The sequence below is a fragment of the Astatotilapia calliptera genome, chromosome 7 (assembly GCF_900246225.1).
Source record: "Astatotilapia calliptera chromosome 7, fAstCal1.2, whole genome shotgun sequence".
NCBI lineage: Eukaryota > Metazoa > Chordata > Actinopteri > Cichliformes > Cichlidae > Astatotilapia > Astatotilapia calliptera.
This window is the reverse complement of record NC_039308.1, coordinates 7883361-7903188: the sequence shown is the minus strand read 5'-3', so window position 1 is coordinate 7903188 and position 19828 is coordinate 7883361. Positions and strand designations below refer to the sequence as shown.

Genomic DNA, 19828 nt, shown 5'->3' with positions numbered 1-19828 from the left:
CAGCCATGTATGTAAAGTTTCAGGATCTTGTGTTCAAAGTTTTTAACCTGTCAGTCAAACCTGTTTTGAAGACGAATAGGTTTGTCACTTTTTTCTGTCCAGCGATACGTATTAAAAACTTAACGTCTGAATTGCTCCTCCTATTTCTAAGTTCTAACAATATCTCTTCTTAAGCTCTTTATTAAGACCAGAGTAAACTAAATGAATGAATGGACACTAGAAACAATGCTCAGAGAGTAAAGTATCTCTTATTTTATGATGAGCCTCATCTATTTGAACGACACAGTGCCTGTTTTGTAAATCATCAGCCTTTTACATCTGAGAGGAAACAGTCAGCTTGAGGCTTCAGAAAGAGTCACCCCTACAGCTGCAACCAACAATACCAGTATACCTGGGACTTCTGATCCTCTCAGAAGTACTACCTGATGCAGCTAGTTTTGGGTACTATGATCACCAAGCATTTAAAAAATCTATTAGAGGATAATAAAGTGTTTTCACCAACTTGGCCAAAAAGAAAAACATAATTAGCATATAAATTAGCACTCCCTTCTAAACAAGTCCTTCAGCATGCTGATGTTAAAAAATATAATAAAAGGCATCTATCAAATTGCTAAAAGTACTAATTACACTGTATTTTAATTGTTTCTACAGGGAGTGCAGAATTATTAGGCAAGTTGTATTTTTGAGGAATAATTTTATTATTGAACAACAACCATGTTCTCAATGAACCCAAAAAACTCATTAATATCAAAGCTGAATGTTTTTGGAAGTAGTTTTTAGTTTGTTTTTAGTTTTAGCTAATTTAGGGGGATATCTGTGTGTGCAGGTGACTATTACTGTGCATAATTATTAGGCAACTTAACAAAAAACAAATATATACCCATTTCAATTATTTATTTTTACCAGTGAAACCAATATAACATCTCCACATTCACAAATATACATTTCTGACATTCAAAAACAAAACAAAAACAAATCAGCGACCAATATAGCCACCTTTCTTTGCAAGGACACTCAAAAGCCTGCCATCCATGGATTCTGTCAGTGTTTGGATCTGTTCACCATCAACATTGCGTGCAGCAGCAACCACAGCCTCCCAGACACTGTTCAGAGAGGTGTACTGTTTTCCCTCCTTGTAAATCTCACATTTGATGATGGACCACAGGTTCTCAATGGGGTTCAGATCAGGTGAATAAGGAGGCCATGTCATTAGTTTTTCTTCTTTTATACCCTTTCTTGCCAGCCACGCTGTGGAGTACTTGGACGCGTGTGATGGAGCATTGTCCTGCATGAAAATCATGTTTTTCTTGAGGGATGCAGACTTCTTCCTGTACCACTGCTTGAAGAAGGTGTCTTCCAGAAACTGGCAGTAGGACTGGGAGTTGAGCTTGACTCCATCCTCAACCCGAAAAGGCCCCACAAGCTCATCTTTGATGATACCAGCCCAAACCAGTACTGCACCTCCACCTTGCTGGCGTCTGAGTCGGACTGGAGCTCTCTGCCCTTTACCAATCCAGCCACGGGCCCATCCATCTGGCCCATCAAGACTCACTCTCATTTCATCAGTCCATAAAACCTTAGAAAAATCAGTCTTGAGATATTTCTTGGCCCAGTCTTGACGTTTCAGCTTGTGTGTCTTGTTCAGTGGTGGTCGTCTTTCAGCCTTTCTTACCTTGGCCATGTCTCTGAGTATTGCACACCTTGTGCTTTTGGGCACTCCAGTGATGTTGCAGCTCTGAAATATGGCCAAACTGGTGGCAAGTGGCATCTTGGCAGCTGCACGCTTGACTTTTCTCAGTTCATGGGCAGTTATTTGGCGCCTTGGTTTTTCCACACGCTTCTTGCGACCCTGTTGACTATTTTGAATGAAACGCTTGATTGTTTGATGATCACGCTTCAGAAGCTTTGCAATTTTGAGACTGCTGCATCCCTCTGCAAGATATCTCACTATTTTTGACTTTTCTGAGCCTGTCAAGTCCTTCTTTTGACCCATTTTGCCAAAGGAAAGGACGTTGCCTAATAATTATGCACACCTGATATAGGGTGTTGATGTCATTAGACCACACCCCTTCTCATTACAGAGATGCACATCACCTAATATGCTTAATTGGTAGTAGGCTTTCGAGCCTATACAGCTTGGAGTAAGGCAACATGCATGAAGAGGATGATGTGGACAAAATACTCATTTGCCTAATAATTCTGCACTCCCTGTATAGTGGAACTCTTATAATGTGTCCGCTTTACCAAAATAGTAGGACTGGGAGCATACAGTATAATGTGGAAGAGGGGATGTAGAAAGTCTGCAGTGTTTGACTTTACAGTTTGGAAATGAATCCCTGACTTGTGACAGACCAACAGAAACAGGGAACAGCATCATAAAGGGGTTGGCTCTTTCAGTCTGCAGTCAGAGGGCAACTGGTCTCCTGTGTCATCAATATGTGGTGCAGTGTTTAAGACTAGAAGAGGTATACACACTGAGTTTGCAACAGATAACCTCACAACAGAAAGGTTTTTCTCTGCCCTGAAACACTACTCTATACCACCAACCCACAATGCCCTCTAGCATCTGAATATGGAAAAGCGCTTTAATAATAGACTCACAAGACTTCTTAAATGAAAGATAAATTTGAAAAAAACAAAACAACTTAAGGGGTGCCTGTTCTAAAGTGAGCTGATTTAAACTCTCCACAAAGGTATGTTTGCAGTGATTATCAAATGTAGTATAAATACTGGCCAAATGAATGAAGAGAGACACATAACATGATGTAATGGCCCAGACTGCACACAACTAAAATCTTAAACAGACTGATATCAGTCTGCAATTGAATAGGTTTGAGATTTAATATTGATGTACCAAATTCATTTTGAAGATGTGATCACTGACCTGATTCCCATTTTCAAAGAAGCCACTTCAAAGGCAACAAACTTCCAAGTTCATTATACACTGTGACAATAATTTTGGTCATGCTGTATCCTTCAAACACTGTTTTCCCTGGTGTCACTGTAGCATTACATGCCATTACAGTGTGATTAAGCAAGAATAACTGAATCCAAGATTAGGTAACTTCTTGTTTGTCAGATCTGGTAACACTTATATGACATTTACATTTTTTAATACTTATGTGCTGAGGCACTAAGAGCCATTTTGTTCAAATTGACCATCTAACTATCTCTGTTGCTGAGACACAAGGATTACCAAAGAGAAGAAGGCAATTTGTCTAGTAACAATCCCTGCTTGCACATAGCTCAGCATGTTTCAGCAGGAGAACCTTGTGTGTACCACATGTGAGCAGAGCTCATCACAATCAAACTATTGTATGCCTCCATCCCCAGACACTGAAATCCTAATAGCACAGCTGACTCCTAGACCTGGAATGCCAACTCTGTAAAGGCCTCCAACATTAAAATAGCCAGCATGCCCTGTCAGCATACCCTCTCTGCATGCGCATAGGCGGCTAACAGCTGCCAAATTTTCTCATTGAAGAAACAGCAAACGACAACAGGAGAACAGATCCCTGAAGAGGAGGAGGTGATGGAGTCAGATTACTTGTAAGTCTCTCCTTTTCTTATCTTCACACCAGGAAACAAATTCAGCTGTATACGCCCACACATTGTATTAATCAATTTTAAAAAAAGGAAAACTAAGGGATGCTGCTGCGGATTGAACATGACCAAAAAGCACATCTTGACTTTGTTTAGTTGTGCATTTAAACACAAGTTCTGCTACCTTTGAACACTCTTTAGAGCCATATGTGTGGAGGAGGAGAGCAACTGTAAAACACATGCGGCCCATTCCCCAACTGCCAATCATTTTGCAGGTTTCAGTTAAGAACTCCATAGGCATTTTAGTGCCAAAGGCTAGTCCAAAAACTAAATTATGTACCATCGGCGTAACTTTGTGCTGTCAAGATCTCTGTCTAAATAAAGAAAGAAATCTGGGTAAATTCCCAGATGCTTAACCTCCTAGGACCTGGCGTCCAACTGGGGTTCTATCAAACTGCAACTGTTCTATCGAAATTTCAAATGAATATCCTTATATGTGGCTCTCATTTTTCTCAGAAACAAAAATTAGGGGGGGGGGGGGGGGGTGCTGTTATATACACACATATCAATAAAATATTTACATCTGACAACAAATTCAGCTGTATACTTCTACACAACACAATAATCTTATGATTTACACAGTGATTAATAAAGACACGCACTTGGCAACATCGAAGTGGAAAAACTCTACAGGAAGAACCTCCAGCAGAACCAGGCTTAGGGAAGGGCAGCCATCTGCCATGAGGAGTTAGGAGTGAGGTAAAACAGACAGGATAAAAGATACACTGTGGAAGAGAGCCATAGATTTATAATAGTTAATAGTTAAATGCAAAGTAATATATAAATACATGGACAGTGAAGAAAAGTGATTGGAGGAGAAATGCTAAGTGCATTATGGGAAGCCCCCAGCAGACTTAGAATAGAATAGAATAGAATAGAATAGAATAATCCTTTAATTGTCCCACAAGGGGAAATTTGGTTGTAACAGCAGCCAAAAAGACACATATACAAACAAACAGTACACAGGACACAGAACAGAAACATACACAATTTTTCTTACATATTTACATTATTGGACTTGGAAGTGTTGCTTCAATTAAATTAATATAATGATCTTGCTCAACCCAGATCTCTGTAAGGCAGAATATATCAATATGTTGATCAATTATTATATAATTTACTAACAAAGAAGAGAGATACTTAATGTTTTACAATCCAATCTTTACTGCTGTTGAAGATGTATTGTTCTTTATGCTTAAATCATTTATGCTGATTTTTTTTATTGGTCTCTATGGACACTGGGTTTTAGGGGGACAATAGGAGTAGAGAAGCTGCAGAGAGGCTTGTAGGACTGCACCTCTGCTTCCAACTCTCATTTCTGGGTGCTCCCATTTTTGGGAGGAGGTAATACATTTGATAATTGTCCTGCTACATAACCCAGGTCCAGGTCCATGCCCTGAATCCAACCTTCAAAAAAGTTCAGACACAGAGTATTTTTCCAAAAGTCTTCAGGATCATAAAGATGTTTTTGTGAAATGTAAGATGTTCTTTTCTGTCAGTTGCACCTTTTGTCTTTGAACTCTTCTATGGATGCCATTTTTGCCCAGTCTCTTTCTTATTATTGAATCACAAATACTGACCTTAAATTGAATGAGTTCAGCAGTATTATGGATGTTGTTCTGGTTTTGTTTTTAACCTCCTGGATGAACTAATGTGTTTTTGGAGTACTTTTATAGGCCTGGAAGGTTGTGGATAATGGCTCTCACCAATGTTCCCTCTAAGCTGCGCACGTGCGCAATTGCGCACTGCTGGCGCGGTCTCTGCGCACAGAAAATCTGCGTTGTGCACAAAAAAAAAATCTAACCTGAATTGAAATTAAAATTAATACTTTAACAATTTCTGTTTAGGCTGCTCCCGTATGGGATTAGAACGATGCCACCTTATCCCATAGTCCAGCCAATGATGCGATTCACATTCATATATACGCAGCTAATCAACGTGGTTGACAGGCTATGACAGCGTCCTTATGTGCCGACACCGGTGTTTTAGCGAGCAAAGCGGCGTGGCTGATGTGGAGTGAAGCCACGTTAATGACAACGTGTACAACCACTGGAGATGTGAGCAGGACAGACGGAACAATTGACGGGAAAAGTGTGGACTTTATACCAGTTTTTAAATTGTGTTGATAGGCCACGTAAAACCAGAGTTGTCAAATCTTGTGTAGTTAGTGTGTAGCGTAGTCAATAGTTTTGTTGTGTGTGTCAGAACAATGAGGCGACTGCTGAATGTTACAGGTGTTACAGCAGTGATACATCTCCTGTTGTCAGGCCTGCAGGTATCAGGCTGTTGTTCTCCTTCATCTCATTTTTTTTGGAGTGGCACAAATAATTTGTGTGGCATCAGATTTGATGGAGAACAGCTGATTGTTCTGTAAATAGTTTGAAATGTTTATTTAAAAATGCATTGGCTGCATTTAAAAAAAAAAGCTGCAAAAAACGTTGTTGTTTGCTAAACTCAGTAACTTTTTTGAAGAAGTAACTACCGGTATATAATTAATTGCCCAACATTGGTCATTATATACTGTATTTTGCAGACAGAGTTACAGGACTCTCTCCCAGACCACAGACTCAGACTCATACAAGTCAGAGAGAAAGAAAAAAGAAAGAAAGTTGTGTTTTCGAAATTGGAGTTCAAGTTATTTTTACTTCCAATAGTCTTAACATGTCAATGACTAGATTTTTTTTTTACATTTTCATTGTACGTGGGCTAAAGTAGTTAAATAAAGGTAGTCTAACATAAATGTAACTGCTGTGATTTGATTTGATTTTAATAAACCATGTAACTTGGATGGATTCGATGCTGGCATCACCACAGTGCACACGTCTGATGTCGCTCACAGTGGTCCAAGGGATCGCTCAGGGAGTTTGTGTGTTCGCTCAGACACATGAAAAATTAGAGGGAACATTGGCTCTCTCCCTGGATTTGTTGGATTCCCAAGGCTGTAGAAAGCTTTTCTCATCTGTTCTTGAGGGTTTTTTTTTTTATATCACAGCATGATGTGTTACTTTTTAAGATCTTTTAGCTGACAGGTTGTATTTAAGTGATTTTGTCTGTCTGGAAGGGCATCTGGCATATTACTGTCAAATGAAACAGTAGCAACCTACTGTGGATACCCTTAGTGATAGTAGTTTCAAAATAGTGCATTTGTGATTTAACAAGGGTGCAATTACTTAGTCACATAGTGCAAGTACAATCAGTATTGAAAATGTCACCAATTTTTAAAGTAAATCATTTTCTAAAGGTGCTATTGACACCTATCTACACATCCTAAACTCAAAACCCTTCAAGGGGCTGAAATTGAAATAGTCACATTTTACAGGTGTCTAGCTATCATTTTGGGGTTAAACTAAGTTTCTTTTTTAGATTTAGATTTTTAGATTTTTTTTCTCTCTCCAACCTTGGGAACACTTGATTTATGCAATTTTTTAAATCCCTTTTAAAAGAGCAAGAGAATATCTCTTTTGGTCAGTGTGACTGTTTTTAATGTCATGCTTGTAATGATCTATATTGCATCTTATTCACATGTTTGTGTTCACTTGTCTTTACAGAATTATGTGCTTGTTTTCTACTTGTTATATGTTGTAACTTCTGCTGCCCTCTTTTGCCTGAATAAATAAAGGATCACGACATTTTCACCTGTGTCATTTCTCATTAATACACATTTCCAATATGTGGACATACTAATTACATTAACCTATCATGCATGTTTTTGCCACAGTCAAAAGAAATATGTTAGATTAACTGATGACTTTGAATTAGCCATGGATGTGAGTTAGATAAAGTGCTGTATAGTCAAAAATGTGACTTGAAGTCTAAAGAGCTTTGAATGGTCAGTAAGACTAGAAATGCTATATAAGTGCAAATACGGTACCTTAAATTTAATTTAAATTAAATGATGAAATATGTTTATTTTTTCATTTCTGTTTGTCTTAAACTCTTTTCTTTCTTGTCTGAAAGGCAGCAAAGTTTAAGTTTTGAACATCCAAGAACAAAATAGTTGATATGGTTTGTTTAAAAAAGAAAGCTTCAGTGACTGTGTTTTAACCAGTCAGAAGTGCTAAATGTTTTAACCCTTTGCATTTATGACAAAGGAAACCAAAGTGTCACATCAGCAGCTTGAACCAGAAGATATTTTTGATGAATTATTCATCAGTGATCAAACCTAAATGCCAATGAGTAGTAGGTCATCCAACTCCTACAAAGGTTTATGTCTGTAAAATAGCAAATGGGAACTAGTTGTATAATTACATTGTTCATGTTGTATGTTAGTTTGTAACTTAAGGGACTGAAGTAAAGGTTTTAAGTTCGCCAAAGTAAATATGGATTTCAAAAGTACTCTTAAATGTCAAATGTGGTTTTAACCAAATGAAACCAAATGTATGAAATGAAGCTCAAAGTGGTGCCAAGTAGTACAGTTTAAAAGTGAAACTCATCGACAGAACATTAATCAGATATTTACAGAGCTGTTTCTTTTTTAAAATAGATACTTCTGTTTAATAATAATATAATAAATGCCAGTAAATAATGAGAGTAAACATTACCTGCACATGTGAACTAAGTCCTAATAAGTAAAGAACTAATAGGTGTCATCACTTTAATAGTCACATGAACCTCTTAAATGAATGCAAACTGTATCTTGCTGGACTGATAAATCACTAGCAATATCACATCTGCATTAGGTCATATTGCTGGAATGAATTATACTCTTTAAGGTCAATATATCAGCCAAAAGGTTTTATTTTGGCATTTTTCTGTTTTAAATCACGTTTTCATTATTTTGAATATTGACAGTATTGACCAGAAATTGCATTCTAAATAATAAAGCAAAATCTTATTTGATTTAGAATTACTTAAAATTATAAATAACTAAATAAAAAGACAGGGAAATTTAATGTTTTACTAGTATTAAAATGATTCATTTTGGGGGATGAATCAGACCTGGATTTGTGGAAAGATTCTTCACCATTGTGACATCAGGCAAAAGTGGGCATTTTTTGCCATATACAAAAAATATCCAGCAGAACTAGCTGAGTGGGTAGACCGGTGTGGCACTGGAAGAGAAACTGCATAGTGTAGTCATAGCCTGGTGGCCTGGTCTCTAGATGGACATCTGCTGCGCATGGACTCTTACGCTGGTCTGGGACATCTTTATATAATTATATAATAATATAACACTTACATAACTTGAAAAGGTAAAATGTTGCAGGAAGATGTATGCAGTCTCAGACTGTTCTTGTACATATTTAACCAAGAAAATAAACAATTCACCCAATTAGTCTGCAAAATGAATAACCTGATTTCAAGTACAGTCACAACATCGAGTCTTTCATTTCAAATTGTTTAATAAATGAAGTGTTATACTTTCACTCTAAGAACATGAAAAAATTACCTTGAGATCGAGTCACAATTCTCTTTTAAGAAATTAACTTTTTATTTTTAGGATTGAAATATGTTTTCCTTAATAAGTATCTGAAAATATCTTTTGCTGGTTTGTTTGGTAATATCTTTCCTACAAGTAGAATCTCATTTCAATATAGCTCTTTTTGGGGGGGGGAAAGAAACAAAAAAAGGAAAAACAAAAGAAAACATCCATCAATGTGTTTCTGTCCAGGGTCTTCATAATGTGTTGGAAGGTGCTGTCAGAGAATGGCCTGTGGCTGAATAGGCCAGCTGTCCAGTTCTGAACACGAGGCTGATGAGAAAACTTGTCGCTACATGTAATGCAGCACTCCTCCTCCAACTGCAAGACATTTGGACCCCTGTTAGCAAATGATCGTCTGAAAAGTCCCATAAAACAATATCTGTGTTTCCTCCGGTGGCATCTGCTCCCCAGTTCCAAGCGGTTGTTCTCAAACACCAAGGATGCTCTGGTGTGAGAAGAGTCACCACCCTTCCTCACAGAGTGAATCTTCTTCAAAACAATAAGAAGTACGCTTTGCTAAGATTATATGTATAACATAAAACCCAGCTGTTCTGCACTGTAACTGACTACTGGAGTCAAAGCATTTAATTTAGTCCACCAGGCCCTTTTTGTTTGGGCTTACAGATAATCCTCTTAGTAACAACCCCCCCCCCCGGTCATTTTGGGTAATCTTTTCGATTAACAGCCTGCAGATGCTGCAGCAGCAGTTGTGCGGTTGTTTGACAGCTCTCCAGCTGCTGACATATCTAACAAATAAAATCCATATTGTGACAGCAGTTCTGTCTCTGCATTGCTCTCAGCTTTTCCTGTCTGACTTGCAAAAATCCCGCAAACTTCCCACAGAGGAGAGTCCTGGACTGGAACAGGATGGATGCTAGCTCTCTCCTTTAACCAAGAAGGGAAAACATCTTGAACAGGTCTTCACTCTTTAAATAGAAACTATGTTGCACATAGGAAAGCATTCAATGGCTTCACCTCTAGTTATGAAAAACCAACTTGCTCCTCTTATTTTTTCCAACAATAAAGCATAACTCACTTTTTTTTTCAGCCAATGAGATACATCTCATCCATACATTTTCACTTTCAGAAATTCAAACCACCACTTCAACCTCAAGCCCAACAAACTTTAGGATAATACACCAAAAATTCCCTGCACATGTACTTCTTTTTTTAAAACTCCACAATACTTTAGTAGGCTATTACAGCACGATTTGTCATGCACTTTATCTGTCATTTCTGCTTCTTTTTTGTTTTGTTTTTGTTTTTTCGCAAAATAACCCTATAGTGTAGATCTGCCATCATGTAACTTGGCTGATAGCTTTTTCTTTTCTCAGTCGTCATCCACATCGTCCCCCTCGGACTCGTCTCTCTTCTCGTACATTTTATCCCTCTGCCTCTCCTGGATCTCCTTCATCTCCTCTGCATATCTGCAGAAAGCTCCTCCAAATTTGCTCCAGGCTTTGAACGGGATGGTGATAGAGTTCCTGTAGCTCGGCTTAACCTCGCTCACGCGCAGGAACACGCCGTATTTGTTGGACCCAACGTCGAAAAAGAACCGTTTAGAGTCCACCATGATGGAGGTGCCCTCGGGAAGCTCGCCGTAGCCCCCGGCGGCCATGCCCCCGGTCATCTCCTCGTTGTCTCCCCCGTAATCATCTATGAGCTTAGCAAGGGCGTCTCTAAACTCTATTAACCCCTGTGCCGGAAGGGCTATGGTCTGGCCGGCCAGCATGCCGCCCACTGGGCCCCCCACTCCAAAGCTAGGTCCGCGGTTTACGGTTTGCCGTATCCGGAGGAACCTCCCCCGCTGGTTCTCTTTCAAGTCCAGGTAGTACTTGCGATTTTCCCGGACAAGAAACTCGCTCTTAAGAGCCCGCCTCGGCCCACCGTCTTCACCCGCGGTAGCTTGTGCTATTTGCTCCGGACTGCTAGGGCCCAGCTGGGCGTAGTGCTCGATGAAATCCCCGAGATAGTCACGGAACTCCGCCGCAACTGACAGCGAGAGGGTCAGGCGACTTTTAGAGCCCCCAGCCCCGACCTCGGCGATTTTAATGAACCTGCCCTTGTTGTTCTGCTTGACGTCCAGATAGAAGCGCTTGTTCTGGATGTCCAGACGCTTTGACGCCAGTTCTTGGGTTTCCTGGTCCCTCTGGAAGTGTTGGAAGCCACCTCCACCTCCTCCCCCGCTACTACCTCCGCGCTCACTCCCGCTGTCGCCATCCGCCATCTTCAGCTCCACCATTCGGCTTCTGCCCCTCTCTCCTGCGTAGCTGCTTTCTGCGTGCACTCAGCCAGCGCGGGCCTCCTTCCCGTGCATCATGGGTGCCCTTCGGGGGACGTTGTGATTGGTCCAACTAACTGCCTGTTTCACTAGTTCACACGATTACGGCATTCCTATTGGTCCGCCGGTATTGTAAGCCGTGCCCACCTGTAATATTTTTCTCTAGCTATTGGTTCAGACTGAAGTTCCGTTTACGTCTTGTAAAACTTTTTTAATCCCGATTGTGAAATCGTCTTGGTTAGAACATGATGAAATCTGGGTGGTTTTTTTTCACAATTATACTTTTGCATTTTAGTTAAATTTCGAAATGGACATTTCCAACCTATTTATATATGTGAAAAATAGCTAGATAAACTAGTACAGTACACCACATAATAATAATCGTTCTTTGTTGAGATGGATCTCATGTTGTTTAACAAGTCTGTGAAAATACACTACCCTTGATAAGTAGATTACATGTTTTGTGTGCACAATTTTACATAAAATGAACAATACCTCATTACAACTGTTCAACATCCACATTCTTACTTATGTACACCAACAAAATAAAATAGCAAAGAATGACTTTGGAAAACAAGGGGGGAAGAAAGAAGAAACAAGGGGTGAAGAGGAATAAACGGAAGGCTGGGGAACAAGAGAAAAGAATATGAAGGGGAGAATTAAGAGGAGGGAGGTGAGAGTGAAAAGAAAAGAAAACAGAGAGAAGATGGAGAATAAGAAGAAAATAATAATGGTGAATTCTACTCTACAGCAGCTTGTCACGTCTGAATGTTTCATTTACTCCATTGTTATTGCATTTCCCGGACCTGCCAGAAGATGTCAGTATAAATCCTAAATAAAGACTCTAATCCACCCCACTGGAAAGCTTTAGAAAATGGTAACGGATGCAAAGATTTTGAAACTTTTAACTGTATTTTCGTAAGTTTTACGGCGTTTTCTATAGATAAAAACTGTTCACCGCATTGCCATTCATACTTTGCCAAAGTTATTGATTAAGAGATGTTTGTTGTTGTAAATAACAGTTTGTTTTTTGGTGAATTCTCAATAAATGAACTTCATATTTTATAATCACGGGACGGCCTGTGCAAGCACTATCATAACTTTTTCTGCAACCTTACATATTTGTCATATCATTTCACGACACGATCAAAGTTGGCTGTATGTGGCCCATTATGTAAAATGTGTTTGACATCCCTGTTGTAACTGGGTCTCAGTCATCCAAATCGTGGCAGTCTTAAGCATTTGAAATAAGTAAACCATAGTTTGTTTGTTTGTTTTTATGTCACCTCATTCTTTACTTATAAAATCACAGTTGTGCCAGTGGAGCCTGTCAGAAAAGGATTATAGCAAGATAGCAATCAAGATGTCAAGGACGATAGGTTTCTGCCGGTTTGTTTTTAAAAACGCGGCCACCAGGGAGCATCATTAGAATGTTAAACCCTTTGCGAAAATAAATGCATCTGATCTTGTTTCTGTATAGGTGTCTGAGGTTCTTTAACAAGAAATAAATGACATATAATGTGCTGTTGTCTGCTGTATAAACATGCAGCGTAGCACATCTATTAACTTATCTTTCTGTCAGCTAATTGCTTAAACACAATGCTCAGAAATCAATACTTTTGGCAAAAAAATCCAAAAGCATAAGGGATCCAAGGGAATATCGTGCTGTCAGGCACGCGAAAAGAATGTTTTTCTTATGAATGACTCAAAACAGTCCACTTCTGTGGAAAAGAAGGAGGGCTTCAGTAATCTCAGTCGGGTGGGAGGTCTGCCATTTTGGGTACAGTAGTGGCCATACTCTGACAGTCTGGGTAGGAATTCTGGTGGTGTCTTTAAATTTTGCCAAAGCATATAGTTAAGGCTGCATCAAGTGACCCTGAATCCTCTCTTAAAATATCTATAGGCTATAAAATAGTTATAGGCTATAGGCTAGGACTATTTTAGCCATGGTCTGCTCAGAAATCAATACTTAAAAAGAGCAAAAACTCCAAAGGGCTCAGTATTTTACAACTCTTAACATATTGCTCTTGCCTGCTATACATTTTGTATACAATTCAAAACAAACTCACAAAAGACATGTGCATATTCTTTAACTCCCACTACACAATGAAACACAAACCTGGAGTTATCAGGAACTTAACCCACAGAGCAGAGAATGTTCCCTCGAAGGCAGAGGGTAAAAATAGGGGGAACACGCACACAAATAGATACCACTTAATAATCAGCTGAGATCCATAGGAAAGAACCTCAAAGATTAACCAGGGAGAAACAGCCAGGATGTCTTTCCTATTGTCCCCAAGTCACTGTTGGTCATCAAATAGTTCTAATATTATAGGATGTTACCCTACAATATAAAGTGCCTCGAAGGTCACTGTTGGTGCTTATAATGAAAGTCCTCCTCGTTACTTAGGTCTGCTTTGAGTCTTTTATTTTAATCTAGCCACTGCATGCCATCCTATTTAAATAAAACTGAATGAAAATGAAATGGTTGGTGTGAAGTGGCTTTGTATACACAAAATTAAACTGAATTAAATGTTTGACTGTTAGATGAGAAAAAAAGATCAGATAATCTGATAAGAATCTAATCATTATTATTTATTTGAATAATATTTACACTGACATAAATCCAACAGTGACATAACAACAGAAATTTAAAAAATGACATTTAATTACATTCAAACTATACATGAATTACAAACAGACGTTATTGCACACTGCCCTGTTTGATTCTTGATTCAAGCTTCAAAGCAGTATTTTTGCCATGTTTCTAATAACGCATTTTATTTTATTCAAAAATCAAATCAAAAACTTCTCCCTTTGTCTAAAATATCACAGCTGAGATTACATTACAGAAGAATGTCTGCATGTGATTTTCAGTAATATGGAGGATAAGTTGGGTAGGACTCTCTGAGGTGAGATGTGGCAGAGGGCACCATGACTCCTGAGAGGCTGCTGTACTGGTAGAAAGAGTCCATGGGCAGAGTGGCGACGCTGGGCAGAGGGGAACTGAACTGCACATGACTGCGTGGATAGATGTAGGAGGTGGCAGCCGGGCCCTCAGGTGCTACTGCTGCTGCTGAGTGGTATCTTGGGTATGGCCCTGGCCTGTATGCCTGTAGCTCAGGGTAATGAATGAACTGTGGGGCAACACTGGCCTGGCAGACATTAGCCTGGCATGCCTGAGCCAGAGCATCCTGCATGGTTCTCTTTACCTTCATCCGTCTGTTCTGGAACCAGTTTCTGATCTGTGATGAAAACAGAAAATTTAAGATATAAGAAACATTTTTAAAATACAAGACATAATGAAATAAAACATAAGTAATGCTAATTTTCTGTTAGTGAACAGTAGAGCATGATTATTTTAGAGTACTAATTATTTTTTTAACTGCTAAAAGTAGTACATGGTTTTGAAGGTCAGTAGCTGCTATCAAATAGGTGCTCATGAGAACTGATCTCTTGGCAGTTTCTTTTTGAAATTTGCTGCTGTTTCTGATTATTATAGATTTATCATAAATTGAATATCCAGCAGGACCAGGTTCATGAATTCATGATGTCAAGTATTGATACTGGGGGTGGTTACCTGTTTATCAGACAGGTGGAGTTTTTTGCGGAGTTCTGCCTTAGATTGCGTCCCCAGATAAGCACTTATGCTGAAAGCCTTCTCCAGGCTACTGATCTGCTCTGCTGTGAAAGCTGTCCGGGGCCTGCGACCCACTAGAGGAGATGGAGGTGATTTTGAGACGGCTTGAGCTGAAGGGGAGAGAGACTGTCCACCTTCGCTCTCATATCCTGAGGTCTCCTCCTCTGTCCCACTGCTGAAACCAACCTCAGTCACTGGAAACAGAAAGTGAGAAAGAAAGAAACTTAAAATCTGTTCTTCACATTACGTCGATTTAGACATATTCTGGTATTTTACTTGAGTAGTTTACAAAGCACTTTATTAATTTCAGAGTATTTAACCACATACTGTTAACTGGATGGAAATTCAGCTGTAAAAATGTCCAAGTTTTTATTGCAGTTTATTTATAGGTTACGAAACACATCTGCATTGCATCACTGATCAACTTATATTCTTCTAATTAATACACGAATATTAGTTAGGTAAAAAGTACTCTAATAACAATAAAGCTGCATAAATGGTTTTTTTCTACTAAAGTAAATAAGATTTTAAAAAAAAAAAAGATCAAATAATTAAGACAACTAAAGTAACTGTGTACCCAGGAACGCTAATATGCAATGAAAACGTAAAAAATTAAAATTTAAAAAAAAATTTAAAAAAATGATCGATGTTCTCTGAGATGTTCATATTTGCATTCAGCTGAAATGTAGTTAAATGTGAAGTTATGTTTAGGAAAAAAATTCAAAATGCACATTTACACAGAACTAATAGCTGTTTTAATGTAAATGCACTTTTTTCTGTAATTCACTTTTAAATAGACTTTACATTGAAATTGGAGTCTGGGATTTTGGCTCATTATGAACTCTTACCTTGGCTATTGGGAGCGGTTTGTTGCTGGAGAATACTCTGGCTGTATGCTTCAAGGGCCTGACTCCTGTTTTCTTGCTTTTTCTGCTTAGGGATATTCTCTGACTTCTGCCTGCAATAAAAACCAGGCAGACTCTCAGAAAGCGTCCCACAGGCTGTAGGTCCGGAGACAGTTATGGTGCTGGTCTCTGATCCTTCTTGCTGGCTGCTCTGGGCCATCCACTCAATAGAAAAATGTCCATTCATGGCTGCTGAGGAGGAATCCGTTTGTCCTGAAGCTTGGAGAATTATGACTACCTCATCTACAACCTGCTTGTATTTATAGAAGACATCCCACCTCATATCAACCTCCCTCAACCCGAAGATCAAAGCACACATCCTCCCCTCCCTGCAGTCCAGCCCTCCTTTAGTTTTCACAACTTGAGTAATTAAGACGTCCCATTCAGTCTCAATGAGGCTGTTACAACAAGGCTCCAGTGAGTCTGGAAAGGACCCCCTACCCACCCTCTTTCCCACTCTTCACATAGATAATACAGTCACTTTGCCCCAAACTGTCTCCATCTCTTCCACAACCATATCCACCCTATTAAAAAATTAACCTTCTGCAGTTTTTTAGGGAGTCGTTTTTTTCCACTTGGGGTGAGTGAAGAACTTTAAAATACTAGTGTCAGTCCTCATTTCTTTATATTTTTCCCCAAGAAGCAAGATATTGTTGTAAATCTTTACAGTGGTCTTGATCAAAGATTACCTAGGCTTTCAAACATTAAAAAGACACCTACTTCAAGGGATGAACCAGTGTTCTGTCTACATATAAAAGACAACTTTGCAATAGACAACTTTGTCTTTAGGCACTTTGTTACTGGCAGCTTCTCACAAAAATACACCATTTGTTCCCATTTCTTTAGCTGAATTCCCAAAACAGCATAATTTGACAGACATAAAACAATATTTTTGCAACAAGGCAAATCCAAAGACTTAGCAGCTGTAAATTTGACACATTTGGCAATGGTGTGCAGTGTAACAATTGAAGGATTTTCTGCTTTCTGAATATCTTGATTTATTGTGTAAAACAGTCTGTCTCAGCCAATCTCAGTCTAAAAATAAAGGATGTAGGCTGGATTAAAATTCAAACAATTGTATACATATGCTTGTATCTCCAAATATTACCCATTCCTGCATTTACCATTTGCAGAGCACCTTCCTTACACATATAAACGTAGTGAAAGAAATGACTGCCTAACAACTTATCAAAAGATAAAAGAACAAAAAAAACAAGAAAATTGGATCAAAGCTGAATAAAAACAAGAAGAATACAATTGCCAAATGTAACAAAATATTTGAGCATTATTAATATCCCGTTTTTGCTAATAATTTTGTAATCTTTCTTTCTTTCTTTCTTTCTTTCTTTCTTTCTTTCTTTCTTTCTTTCTTTCTTTCTTTCTTTTCGAAGAAACGTTCATGGCCTTTAATCTCCTCAAAGGTTGTATGCTAAACTGCTCATCGTGTCCAGTAATTTCAGATGAAGCACCAACAATTTAACTTCTTTGTTTAAAAAGAAGCTTTTCAGGTTTCAGGTTAATAATCATGACAATGAGCTGTGAGTGACTGAAAACGGGGACAATGGCTTTTTCTGGGATGATCCCAAGATAAAAGAGTGTTCACACAGCGCACTAACAGTGATCCTTTTATAGCTTATTTCATCATGACTTATCTGTAGTTGATAAAGAACTGATGTTGTAATGTTTTTAGACCATTTTAAAAGTTTAATTTAAAAATATTCGCTCTTTCAACTGTCAAATGATGAGTGAAAAATAAGCTCTCATATAAAAAGAGAGTAGCTAAAAGTTGGGGATATATCCCACTGAAATGTCTTGTAAAGTCACCAAACAAGAAAATACTTGCAAATATTTGAGGAAATGCACGTATTTGACAAAGCATAATATGCAGATACGCAGAGTGTAACTTTCCACCCCTGCTGATAGAAACTGGTTGGTCATCTCTTTTGTACCTCCTTAAATCACATCAAACTATGTGGGGATCAGTTAAGGTGGCTGATAATGAGTTGAAAATTATGATCCCAGCTGTGAAGTGGCTGTTAACATCAGCCCCGCCGCCCTGATAGACCCCGAGACTGACTGAGAGGAAGAGGTGTGTGTCGGGGGCGGGGGAATGTTTTATGTGTAAATGTTAAGTATTTTGTGTTGTTTAGAGGTTTTAGTCGATAACGTAGCACTCCCATTGATAAGATAATGACAGTGAGCTCTGGTGGTGATCACAGAATGGATTCGAGGCTGTGCGCTCAAGCTGACCCTCCGTCTGTGCGCGCAGTGGAGGGGAGAGCCGGTGCTAATAGTTCATTACCTACTGAAACTGGAACACTTCAAAGGCTCTCAATGCTTTGATACCAACACACCCAACATGAAACAAAAGAGAACTAACACCTTAAAGCCTGTTAATATCTTCTGGAGGCTTTTCAAACCCAATAAAGTCATACTCGGGTAATGGTGCTGTCAGTGGCGCTAACAAGCACGAATATGCCTTCACTTTAACTCTTTAACTTCTCTGTAATGACTGTGGTCGTGTAAAGGTATTCGAATGGAGGACTTTTATTAGTAGTAAAACGATTTCCATGTGCACTTTTACTTATCTGAATAATGTGAGTAATTCTTCCGACACTACTGCAACAGTATAATGTACTGTTGTATTTTGCAGTGCTGTAAAGTAATGCCGGTGTTCCATGTACTCAAATACTTCTACATTACTTTTTTTTTAAGTGATACTGTGTTTTTTAATCCTTTATATGTATCGTAGTTTTCATATTCGGATTAATAATAATGGTTATAATTAAAAATGTCGTCTTAAATTTGCACACGCGATAATGTAAATACCTGTTAAAGCTGTCATGGTCGCACTCTGCCATAACCTCCCTTACATTCTTTAAGTTTTACTCATTTAAAAAAAAGAGCCAAAACCCATATTATACAAAGGTTAACAAACAATTGGTTCTAGTGTCAAACAATAGTAAAATTGGTCAGTCTGATTAATTCACATTGATTATTTAATTTGCAGTAATATAGAGATCAATTGGAACTACCTCCCTGCATTAAGCACTTTTACTTTCATATCCCAAGTGCTTCTTGCTTATAGAGGTCTGAGTAAGTCTGATTATTGTTTAATGGTTGATTATATAGTCAGGTTTTTTTTTTTTTAAAGGACTTTAAATGTGCATGTTATTTTACATTAAAAGCACAGGATCAACTCTTTATGAGCCTGATCACATCATTTAAAAACTAATCACTGTTAAAGCTCCATCTATGGCCTTCAACTTCAAAGAGTATCACTGTCCAAAGAGTAATTTACTATATTATAAAGATTTACTTTTTGTTCCTTAATCATCAGACATTAAATTTTTGAAGCTGAAAAATGTGTGGCCAAGAGAGAGCTGGAGTCTATCTAGGCTGCCACAGGGCAAGAGGGAGGAGACACCCTGTGAAGGTGCAGTGTAAAAATTAAAAAATCATTAATGGGAAAAAAATGTTATAGTACTCACAAAAAATGGGACTATGCACATGGTTCTGAGAACATGAAGCTCATTACATCATTTCAAACTTAGTTCAAAGAACAATCCAGTCATATGTCAGAACCGAAAAGCCAGATTGAGGTGCATTTATTTATTGTCAGTTCAGCTAAACACTGTTTTACAGTTACATATATTTCTTTTGTTACATGTATCTGTGCGCTGATTTTCTCTGCAGTGTAAATTTGTTTAGTTTTGCTACATATGAAGCAAAATAAATAATATTTGTTATTGTGTACACATGTAGAACTATAAATGTTTAAGGACAGAACAGTTGTATGCATTTAAATATGTAACATGACCCCATAAAGTCAAAACATACAGTGTTTTGTATTTATCACATTAATATTTCTCCGACGCACCATCAATCCTGAGATTAAAACTGTGTGTGTTGTTTTTGTGAAGAGGTTTTGAGAAAAAATCTTTTGGGGAAATTACAACAACAACAACAACAACAAC

General features: G+C 38.4%; 2 protein-coding genes across 2 annotated transcripts; both read right to left on the bottom strand.

Annotated features, from left to right (window-relative positions):
• Nucleotides 1-8925: 8925 nt before the first annotated feature.
• On the bottom strand, nt 8926-11500 carry purbb (purine-rich element binding protein Bb). The gene has a single exon (XM_026172816.1). It carries the CDS (start codon nt 11265-11267, stop codon nt 10356-10358), a length of 912 nt encoding a protein of 303 aa, XP_026028601.1. The 5' UTR covers nt 11268-11500; the 3' UTR covers nt 8926-10355.
• A 2679-nt stretch (nt 11501-14179) lies between these two features.
• Nucleotides 14180-16302, bottom strand: ved (ventrally expressed dharma/bozozok antagonist). The gene is made up of 3 exons (XM_026174151.1): nt 15795-16302; nt 14887-15140; nt 14180-14551 (listed from the first exon to the last, which is right to left on the bottom strand). The coding sequence occupies exons 1-3, from the start codon at nt 16168-16170 to the stop codon at nt 14180-14182; spliced, it is 1002 nt and encodes a 333-aa protein (XP_026029936.1). The 5' UTR covers nt 16171-16302.
• Nucleotides 16303-19828: the final 3526 nt, after the last annotated feature.

Coding starts and splice junctions, on each gene's coding strand:
- purbb (XM_026172816.1), bottom strand. CDS start 11,267: ATGGTGGAGCTGAAGATGGCGGATGGCGACAGCGGGAGTGAGCGCGGA.
- ved (XM_026174151.1), bottom strand. CDS start 16,170: ATGTGTGCTTTGATCTTCGGGTTGAGGGAGGTTGATATGAGGTGGGAT. Junction 15,141..15,794: donor AACCGCTCCCAATAGCCAAG/GTAAGAGTTCAT, acceptor TTCTGTTTCCAG/TGACTGAGGTTGGTTTCAGC. Junction 14,552..14,886: donor TCCACCTGTCTGATAAACAG/GTAACCACCCCC, acceptor TTTTCATCACAG/ATCAGAAACTGGTTCCAGAA.